Source organism: Pyrgilauda ruficollis, unplaced genomic scaffold (assembly GCF_017590135.1).
Source record: "Pyrgilauda ruficollis isolate IOZ18807 unplaced genomic scaffold, ASM1759013v1 scaffold44, whole genome shotgun sequence".
NCBI lineage: Eukaryota > Metazoa > Chordata > Aves > Passeriformes > Passeridae > Pyrgilauda > Pyrgilauda ruficollis.
In genome coordinates, this window is record NW_024525934.1 from 1715715 (window position 1) to 1727111 (window position 11397).

The 11397-nt window shown below is 45.5% G+C and overlaps 1 protein-coding gene across 1 annotated transcript in view; it reads right to left on the reverse strand.

The window, feature by feature from the left end:
• Positions 1-10061, reverse strand: part of DZIP1 (DAZ interacting zinc finger protein 1) — a 38507-nt gene extending 28446 nt beyond the window's left edge. The window contains exons 1-5 of the mRNA XM_041478291.1: positions 9995-10061; positions 8170-8241; positions 6758-6827; positions 6190-6684; positions 1326-1410 (exon numbers count right to left, since the gene is read on the reverse strand). Coding sequence (XP_041334225.1) covers positions 1326-1410; positions 6190-6684; positions 6758-6760 — 583 coding nt within the window. The 5' untranslated portion in view covers positions 6761-6827; positions 8170-8241; positions 9995-10061. The remainder of the gene's footprint in view (positions 1-1325; positions 1411-6189; positions 6685-6757; positions 6828-8169; positions 8242-9994) is intronic.
• Between the last annotated feature and the right edge of the window lie 1336 nt (positions 10062-11397).

The following is an 11397-nucleotide window of genomic DNA, read 5'->3' on the forward strand; positions in this document are numbered from 1 at the left end:
ATACTTGTACCACTGACATGTGAAATAGTTTATGAAATATTTATATGAAAAAGTATTCTCTAACCTAATTTCAAAGGAATCTAAGCAACACAGGCTCATAAAAAGATGTATGAAGGACAAAGTGAACCTCAGTTATTCAATCTCTTAGGTTAAGTTTATTCTAAATAACTTCTGTATGGAGTCCAGTTAGAACACAACAAATTATTTACGTGGAAAGAATTGGGGGAATATCAAACAAAAAATGTTAAAATGTGCAAAAATCAAAGCAATCTTCAACTGAGAATTACATCAATTTACCAATTATTTACTTGCCCATCATCTGGGAATCTGAATATTATTTCAAAAATAACTGAATGGGATATTTTCCCCAGAGAGCCATTTCAGGCTTTTATACAACAATTACTTCAACTGTTTCTGCAGCATCTTACATGATCATTTTTATCAAGTGTAAGGTGCACAAGAGCTTCTTTCTTCCTCCAATATGTTCACACTTCCTCAGCTGCTTATTCAGACCCCTCTCACTCTTGCTGCTGTTTCACCTGCCTGACAAGCTACACTTCAGACCTCATTAGATTCTTCCCACTTTTTCTCCTCCCAAATGCTCCTTTTTTCCTAACTTGTGTCTAATCACTGTTACTTATCAATACTTGTTAGTCCTGAGCAATGAATCATAAGCATGCAGCCTACCAGGAAGGAGAGAAATTAGATATGAAATAATCTTAGAAATCGTTGTTTTTTAAATTAAGCATTCTTTTAGTGAAGAGAGAAAAAAGTACGCAAGTTAGAGGTAAAGTAAACCTTGAGTATCATAGATTGATGAAGTCACACTGCTCTTAACAGTGTTCTTTCTCACTATTTTACAGTCAGTTTAGTTCAGGAGACCCTAATCCTATTCAAACTGATTTCAGGTAGGGTGAACTATTTCTGTATTAACAATTATTATATATTTACAAAATTTACTTTCCTTAGAGCAGCTTGTTCATTTCACCCACGCCTTCATAACACACATGCCTAAAGAGGAACTGTGTTCTGAAATGTGCTGCTGGCTAAAGTATTCAACAGAAATGCTAGTTTGAAAAGATGCTGCAAATATGGCACACAGGTGTTTGTTAACTATTTTCCAGAGACTGAAACATATATGTTGCCCAATACCTTGTATCAGTCAGCGGCACTTGCATTCACACAAACTGGGATCTGCAACTCAAAAATTAAAAGTAAAAACTTTTCTTCCAAGTTACAGAGAATCATGGACTGCACATCCTCACTGTATTTACACTTTTCTAAACCACCTCTCTCAATTTTTTTGATAACATTAAAGTACATACCGATCTCAGACTCTCCTGGGTGACGCCTTTGAATGTGACTTTGTAAAAAGGAATAGGTCATAAAAGCCTTTTCACAAAACGGACACTACAAAAAAAAAACCTTTTCAAAAAAAAAAAAAAAAAAAAAAAAAAAAAAAAAAAAAAAAAAAAAAAAAAAAAAGCCCAAACAGTTAAAAACACATTAGTATCATCTTTTTGGTAAATACAGTGGTTAAGGTTTTTAACAGGTTATTACATTTTGTTCATATGTAAAAAGAAGGTAACTTTAACAAGTTGCATCTCACAAGAATAAGACCAAAAATTCTCATGGTACCCAATTACTGTAAAGTCATTATTATGTTAATGCTATTTAACATTTCACAGTGATGGTCATGAGCAAGAATCTGATTGTGGTAGGCACTGTACAAACTGAACAGAACAGACTCTGGCCAAGCAAGTTCAAATTCAGATATAAGCCACAGATAATGATTCATATATGTAGGTAGAGAACTATAAAGAAAAGGCATTACAACCCTCTTCAGCACAATACACAGACTCCAGCCAACTAGTAGCTCAGGTGTTCTTAAGATTCATGCAACACCACAAAGTAGAGCATGACACAGCTGGAAAAAACCAATAAAGATGGGTCTGAGTATATGAGTTGTAAGATGGCAATACTCAAAGGACACGTAAAATACTCAGACATTTCAAACAAAGTAACACTACACAGTTTTGTAAGAAAAGGTATGTAGCTACATTAGTACGCCACCTAGAATCCTTCTGAAGCAAAGGACACGTAAAATACTCAGACATTTCAAACAAAGTAACACTACACAGTTTTGTAAGAAAAGGTATGTAGCTTTAGTCTCTCAACATAGTTCTCTCAACTATTGTTTCTATAATTGACCTACTAGTTTTGAATATAAATTTGAAGTCAAATTTGGATCCCACCCTTTTCGAAATACTCTTTTTGTTCACTTTCAAAGTACATTCTACTAATGTTCAGAATATATTAAAAATAGATGGGTAGTACAAGGACAGAAGCTGCATCTACAACCCTGTAACATACTTTAAGACTATGTATGAGGACCCCTCATCACTTTAGGGCCATTCATTACCTCTATCTCATACTTTTTTTTCAAATAAATACATTTTAACAAACCACAGACACTCAAAAAAGTAATTTTTACTTATCAGTGTGACATGACAGTAAGAAACCAGCTTAACAGGCTCAAGATCTTGTCGTCATAATCAGTGCCAGAAGGAGGATCCAGGGGGCTACAGGCCTGTCAGCCCAACCTTGCTGCCTGGCAATGTTCTGGAACAGATCATCTTCAGTGTAATCACATACAGGAGAACCAAACAATCAGACCCAGCCAGCAGGGGTTTAGGAAAGGCAGGTCCTGCCTGACTAACCTGATCCTTTTATTACCAGGTGACCTCCCTAGTGGGTGAGGGAAAGGCTGTGGGTATTGCCTATTGGACTTCAGCAAAGTCTTCAGCACCATCTACCACAGCACTCTCCTGGAAAAGCTGGCAGCTGATGGCTTGGACAGGTGCACTCTTCTCTGGGTTAAGAACTGGCTGGATGTCCAGGCCCAGAGATTGTGGTGGTGTTGCATCCAGTTGGCATCTGGTCACTGTCATGTTCCCAGGGATCAGTGTTGGGGACAGCCCAGTTTAATACATTTACTGATTATTTGGATGAGGCGATTGAGTGCATCTTAGGTAAATTTGCAGACAACACCAATTGAACAGGAATGTTGATCTGTTGGAGGGTAGGAATGCTCTGCAGAAGGATCTGGATAGGATGAATTGACAGAGGACACCTTTACGGGGTACAGCAAGACCAAGCACCAGGTCCTTCACTTCAGCCACAAAACCCCCTGCAGCATTACAGGCTTGGGGCAGTGTCTATAAAGCTGCTCAGTGGAAAAGGACCACAGGGTGTTGGTCAACAGCTGCTGAACATGAGCCAGTGTGTGCCCAGGTGGCCAAGAAGGCCAGTGTCATCCGGGCTCATATCAGCAGTAGTGTGACCAGCAGGACCAGAGCACTGATACTCTATACTCAGCCTTGGTAAGGCCATAACGCAAATGCTGTGTCCAGTTCTGGGCCCCTCACTACAAGGATATTGAGCTGCTGGAGCACGTCCAGAGAAGGGCAATAGAACTGGCGAAAGGTCTGGAGGGTAAGACCTACCAGGCACAGCTGAGGGGGCTGGAGCTGTTCAGCCTGCAGCAAAGGAGGCTCAGATCTTATCACTCTTTACAACTGCCTGAAAGGAGGGTGTAATTACACAGGGGTCAGCCTCTTCTCCCAGGCAACAAATGACAGGACAAGAGGACTTAGCTTCAAGCTGTGACAGGGAAGGTTCAGGCTCGACATCAGAAGGAATTTCTTCATTAAAAGGGTGGTTAAACATTGGCATGGACTGCCAAGGGAGGTGGTGGAGTCACCACCCTGGAGGTGTTCAAGAAATAAATGAACACCGCACTTAGTGCCATGGTCTAGTTGACAAGGTGTTGATCAGTCAAAGGTTGGACTTGATGATCTCAGAGGTCTTTTCCAAGCCAAATGATTCTGTGATTAAGTGAGATTCCCAAATTTCATATTATATTTAAAATGCTGCCACTGGTAGTTGGGTATCTTATAAAATACACTTTTCAGCCAACACTAAAGCCATGAATAATTAAGACAAATTTTGTTGAGCAAATGCAAGACCTAATATAATACCAAAATAAAGTGATATTATATGGCAGCAAAGCATTACTGCCAACCAAGAGGGAGCTTACAGTGTAACAGATTGCACACGATTTACAGAACTAAATTGGCTGTGAAATAATGTTATCCATTCAAGCACAAACTTCATGTCAGTTTGACTTGCTGGTAGTGAAAGAAAGGTCTTACTGCAGGAGACAGGATTAATATAGGGAATATTTAGGTTTTGAATTATGCAACACTTTTCTTGCAACTACTTTTCAGTGTTAACTACAACATGCACTTTATGCCCACATTGTACATGAGCATGTAAGATTTCTGAACAAAGTATCAAAAAAGTGAAAAATATTATTTAAAATTAAATTTGTATTACTCACAAGAAGGTACTGACCAACAAGACTTAAATTTATGACTTGTAGGTATCAATACCATTTTATAGTAGCATTTATGGTTAAACTTATATTGATCTTGGGTTAAAGGCATTACATCTGAATTCCAAAATGTTTACATTAGCTGTAAAGTGCACCTCCGCCAAAAAAGGTTTATTTGTAAACAAGAAACAGGCTTATTTGCAAAACATCCAAGACTTTGAGGGGATGGAATCTGAACTACCCTCTCAGGAACGCCAGAAAAGCTCGTATTATCTAGCAACGAAGATCATGGCACAGATAAATACCACAGAGCTATTGTTTACTGATCACACTGCTACCCTGCATTCACAAACACTGGGAAGAGTTTAATTTATTTTGGCATTCAAACTCCGAATCCTGAAAACACTGTAGGAACTTCAGGTATTGTTCAGCATCATTCCCTGAACTCATTTTTCTCATGTGAACTTAAATAACTTCTAGAGAAAAGAAATAGAAGAATGAAAGGGGGGAGGGGAGATCAGAAGTTTACTTTATATGAAGTCAAATTACAAATGGGAAATATATTTCCATCTCTGTTTTACTGCAAATGCCATTGAACAGATTAGCAATGAGACAAGTTCACTACCATGTTTTTCAGCTTCCACAGAGACAGGTGCACACTACAAATATTTCTGGAAAATTTGATAATATTTGGCAATCACAGTATGAGAACTATTTAAGTTTACACATAAAATGACACATTTATATTTTGCAACACAGGACAAACTGCTTTGTGAGTTGCATAAAAGTTTGTTTGTTTATTTTTTTTTTAATAATACCGTATCAGCAGATTGTCCTCAAGAGTAACACTTGAATGCATGAACTTTGTCTCATGTATAGTTCTACTCTTGGGGCATAAGGTACATTTTCCCTTACAGAAACACTTGAGCCAACTTAGCTGATGTCTTAAATATTGAACTTTGCATGTAAGTTTAAACATATAGGGCTAGCCTGCAATCATGTCAAGTCTGTGTCCAGTGTACCCTTTAGACTTCAGATTACAGTTGAAGCAAAAATTCGCATTCCTGAAACCTGAAAATACTGACACTGAAAAACACTTAGATCAAACTACCACACTGTTGTAGTGAGACAAAAAGCCCCTCCCAATAAAAACAGAGTGCAATGACACTGTCAGTCAGAACAGCTGTGTATTAAGGTTCTTAAGGAAGACCCTTTAGGAACAGATTGTTGTGGAATCACAGCTAAGCTAACTCACTGAAGCTCTTTACCATCTTGCCTGAGTCACCTCTGAGTAACACATGCAAGCAGAAACTTTATCCCTGGAGAACATCAGTGCAGGACGGTGACTTCTCACAGACAGTGCATTACGGCTCAGCATCAGTTCCGATGCATTTGCCCCGTGTGTTTTCTGACCATGCAGCTGGCAGACAAGGAAAGACGGCAACACAACAAAGTAGTAACATGTTTATCACAGGTTTTGTATGTGTGTGTATCTGACATTTCAGATGCATCTAAAGCGAATCCAAGAGTAAAGAGCACCTGTTAGTAAAAAGAGGATTTGGTAAAGACAATGTCGCACTCTCCCAAGACTCTCTGAAACACAGACGAAAAACAAGTGCAAACAAGTGCCAGCAATGCACTTCCTTTTGGAAGGTCACTGGTCCTTGAAGTTGCAGCCTTTCACCCAGCAAGCAACTGCACCCCAGCAGAGTGGGGCTGCTCTGCTGCCCATCCCAGCAGGCTCAGAGCTGACAAGGTGGGGGTGACTCGACCACCAGGCCCTCTCCTCTCACCTGGTGGTAGTTGGCTCGCGCCTCCAGCATCATCTGCTGGGTGCTGATCATCTTCTTCCTCCGCCGGCATTCCTCCTTAAGCACCTGGATCTCCTGCGAGCGCTGGGCCACCTCCTTGCCCAACTGCTCACGCTGGGCCTGTGTCTCTCTCAGGGCCTCCTCCAGGCTGCCGAGCTGGCCGCTGAGGTACTCCTGGGAGTGCAGCAGGTACTCGGTAGAGAGCTGCGCCAGGCGCAGCAGCTTCAGCAGCAGCGGGTCTGCGGGGCCCTGGCAGTGCGGGCAGCACTCCCGCTCGGCGCTGCAGAAGGTGACATGCTCCAGGTGCGCCTGCAGGACCGCCACGTCCCCCTCCCGCGCCACCCGCTCCACGTCCACGGTGCTCAGCCGCCGCCAGTCCGGGTTCTCGTGCCGCCCGCGGAACTGGAATGCGGGAAACGCCGCCGGCCCCGCGCCGGGCCCGGTTGCCGGTGGATGATAGGTGCGCTGGGAGAAGGGCTGCGGGAGAGAGACACGGCTCAGCCCCCGGCCGGCACTCCCCTCCCCGCTGCCCGCCCGTCCCGGCGCTCACCATGTCCGGGCTCCGTCCCTGCGGCTCCGCTCGGCGCCGGCGTCCTCCGCGTCGCTATAGCAGCCCCGGCCTGCGCGAGGGGAGGCGGCAGTGACGCCGGGCTGTGCCGCCTCCAGCCCGCCCCGCCGCTCCCCGCCCCACGGCCCTTCGGCTCCGAGCTCGGCACAAATCCTGTCCTCCCTCCCGGCATCCTTCTCCCGCGACGCCTCCACAGCAGCGGCGCGCTAAGGAGCTCTCTCCCGCGGGTCCCGGTGCTCCCGCTTCCCCGCCCGCAGCGCATCCTTTACCATCTTCACACACTACTCGCATCAACAAACGTATCCTCGGCTCCGCTCTTATGCATCCTTACACAGCTACACAGTATACGCTTCCTCTCTCCACATTCCCTTCACTTCTTTGAAGTCTGTACATGCCACGCTGCTTGCCCGTTCACTGCATCAATGTGCCTCCCCGTTCTGTACCTCCTCCGTGCTGCTTCTGACTCCAACCTTTCTCACTCTGAGGACTTACACTCCTCTACCCCTGTGCTGTCCTGTGCCCTTCTCCAGCCTCACCTACTCAACTTGCTCCCAGGTGTGACAACACCTGCCACCTCCAACATCTGTCACCTCCACCCCACCATCAGCATTCATACCTATGTCGTTTCTCTGTATATCTTCATGCTGCTGCACCCTCATGTGCCTCAGCTGGTAGCTCTGTGCAATCCCTCCAGTGCAACTCCATACCCCTCCCAATGCCCACACACCAACATCCTCCTGGGTACTTTCAAACACCTTCCTCAACTTAACACAGTCACACACTTCGCATGCTGCTTCCACACGCTGTCCTCACTCATCAAATCAACACACCCCTGCCTGGTATCAGCACACACCAGACACACTCCTGCAACCATACAACCCCACAACCTCACCACATCTGTCATTCCTGTCTCATTCTACCAATCCCAAACACCTCATGCCTTGCGTACATCACCTACTTTACCATCCATGGTTTTCTTCAATGCAACTAACAACTTCTGCCTATATCCCTGCCCCATCTCAATTCCCAGTGCTCCCCAGTTTGGTGTTTCCCTTGCTCCTGCTCAGTTGCTTCAAACACTGTTTCGAAGCAGCAGCATCTTTCTCCATCATACACAATCACCCTATTCCCTCACTCATCTTTACCACTATTCTCCAAAAACCTGCTCTTCCTGTTACCATTTCTTAATATTTCAGTCCCCTAGCTATGTCTGCCTTACTGCCATGTTCCACATTTATACCTCCCTAACTTTTCCATCCCTTCCACACATATTTTAGTTTCTCATCCTCTTGGTCATTCCTAGATACATACCTCTCCAAGAAAAGCCACACAATATATATATGGTCATACAGTCCATTCCATACATTCCTCTACATCATGCATTATAGACTCACAGAAATGTTCTCAAGGGATCTCTGGTGATCATTGTCCAGTCCAAATTTCTGCCGCACACTAGTTCACATCACCTGTGGCATTTAAGATGAACAGACAATCCATGACCTCCCTGTACAACCTGTTGCATGTCTGTGCTCTCCTCCCGATGAAAACATTTTTCTTAATGTCTCACCAAGTATCTGCTCTTACCAAGATTAAAAAATGTTTTGAATATTTTTGCCACAATTGTTCAAGTAACTGTAGGCCACCAATAGAGTACTCCTTTTTCTTCTCTTCATGACACTAAATAAGCCCTCACTTTCTTCTCATAGATCATGTAGATCCTAACCATCTTCTTAGACCTTCTGTGTCCCCTTTCAGCTCCTCCACATAGTTCATACTCCCCCTTAGTATTTCCCTCCATTCACCTCCTAGGAACTTGTAATGAACCTCATCTCTCATCTGCACTTTTAACATTGCCCTCTCCAATATAAACAGTAACATGTCTACCAGTAAATACCAGCAATGTTGCTATGTGCACCAACATGAGAACCCTCACAAATTACAAGCTCTTAGTTTTATGTAGATTTCTATGTTGGTTGTTGCTTTTTGGACCTTGAACCTTAAGCTTACTGGTCACACTTATACCCAAGGTTCAGTTCCATTTAGATTCTTCCACCACTTACCATGCCACTTGTTTTTAATTTAGAAAAGATACTGTGTGATATCTGCAACATTGCAGTCTTCTCCTGCAAGAATGACATTTTTGCCACCTCCTTTTCCACGAACAGAGTCTCCAGTGAATCTTCAAAGAAATCTATTTAACTTTATTTGATGTATATCAAATATAGATCTGCCATATTACACATAATGAAATCTAATTCCCAAAGACCTAAACCCATATAGTCCATCTATTTGACATAGGAGAAATTTCTTTACATAAAAACCATGTGAATTTTGACAGCTACCACTTTGTGTGTCAAGCAGAAGCCTGAGAAAGCACACGTTAAATAAGGGCCTTTCACAGATAGATGCATGGGTTTAATTAGAAAAAAAATAAACAAACATTATTTAAAGCCAGCAAAGTAAACCACGCATGAGGATGGCTTGTTCTCCTCAACCAATGTATCTAGTCAGGAATATCCATACAGATTTGCATGCTGCTCCAACTAAACCTGCTTTAACTGAACGCGACCTTGCAGTGTACATCATCTGTGCATCATATAATGGTCTTTGTTGGAATGCACCTTAAAGACCATCTAGTTCCAACCAGCTGCCATGGGCAGAGTCACCTTCTAGTAGACCAAGTCACTCAGAGCCCCCCCTCCAACCCGGCCTTGAACACTTCCAGGGAAGGGAGGGGCACCATGAAGTTGAAAAGAGGCACAAGCCGCCCAGGCATCTCGATGGAGACAGAAAAAGTACGGAGGGACGGAGGCGGCCCTTTTCGATCTTTTTTTCCTTTCAGTTCTGCCGGATTTACTCTATACTGGGAGCTGTGTCCATGAGGAATTTAGGGTCACCACCCACCCGCGAGGCCCGGTCAAGGATGCTCCCCCGGCCACCCCTCCTCTCCGGGACGGGCGGCACGGGGCAAAAGCGGCGCTTCCCCGCGGCGGAGTCCGCGGGCCAGGCCCGGACCCGGCGCTTCGGCAGGCGGCCGGGCCTGCGGGAGGCCCTGAGCCGGGCTCCATCTGCCTGCCAAAACCTCCGGCTCCGCTTCGGAGCGCGGCCGCCTCGCCGCTCCCTCCCGCCTGCCCCGGGGGAGAGGCCCCGCCGGGCTCTGCCTCCCGCCACCCTCCTGCGTCCGGGGTGGGGGGGAGAAAGGGAGACCCCTGCGCTCACCTCCGGCTGCAGCTCCGCGGGTCTCGGCGGCCGCCGCAGGGCGCGGAGGGGCGGCGGGGCTGCCGCCCGCGGGTGGCGGCTGCGGAGGGGTCGGCGGCCGAGGCGGGCGAAGGCTCCCCCGCTGCTCGCCGATTCCCGCTCCTTGAAAACCTGACCGGCAGATGTTGATGCCCAGGCGGGATGTCCTTTGTCTTGGTCCGGTCCTGAGCCTCTCCGACCGAGAAGCAGCCTTTTCTCTCCCTTTTTGTAAAATGCAAGAGAAGTTACAACAAGCTTTTGGGAAGGCTGCCTTTGGGAATTCAAGGCACGTTTTGCCACGCAGTCGCCGAACACGACACGTTTAAACCTGTGGAGCAGCGAACTTGTTAGCGCGATGGGGAGTCCCCGCCGGCGCGGGGCGGGCGGCGCGGCAGGGCAGCGGTGGGGCGGGGGCAGGAGCCCGCCTGCCCACCGAGATGGATGGGGTTTGGGGCTTGCAGCAGCTCTCCTGCCTACCGAGCTGGACAGGGGGTCTTGAGGAGCTGCAGGATCCCATCTGCCCGTCGAGCTGGAGCGGGGTCTCGGGATCTGCAGCATCCTGCCTGCCCACCGAGCTGGAAAGGGGTTTGTGCGGCTGCAGAGACTCGCCTGCCTGCCGAGCTGGAGGGAAGCCCGAGGGACCGAGAGCGCAGTGATAATCTCCAACGGGAGAAGGTGAGGAGCTTTCATGAGAGTTTTCTGACGTTTGCAGGAAAACACCATGTTCCAGTACCAGGATAAGGTTGGGAGTATGCTTTCCTGCAGGTATCTTAAATGAAGTAATGTCAGGTGAAGTTGTTATTTTCAATGAAAATATGTATTGTATCATGCAGATAGAATAATTCCAACAGCTACAGATTGCCTCAAATCCTTCTGATTTGATTCCTCTTCCCTGTAAGTGTTTTGAATTGTGTTTTTCCATTATAAATGTTGTGCAGCCGTTTTGGCGACAAGGAAAATGTCAAACAGTTTGTATTTAATATAAATTATGCTGGCAAATTCAGTGATGGAAGTAATCATTAGACATTTACAACACCTAACCTTCATTTAGGAATTCCATTTGGCCAGGGATATACCACTGTGTTTTCCAAAGTACACAGACTTACTGAGACACTAACTTACTTTACTGAACCAAGAAATTGTGTTGAGACAGTATAGATGAGGGCACATTTGCTGTGAACACCAGCTTTAAGAAAAGAGGTAATCATTCTGGTGCTTCAGTTATTGATGCTCCGAGGGTACCTCAGCATGCTTCAGCCACTAACGGGTTTTCAATCCAGAGGATCGGGCTAGTCTGAAGGAAAACCTGAACATACATCAAATGGGGACATCCAGCCCTCCGTACTAATGACTTTTGCTTCTGCAGATCTGCATCTGTTTGGCTA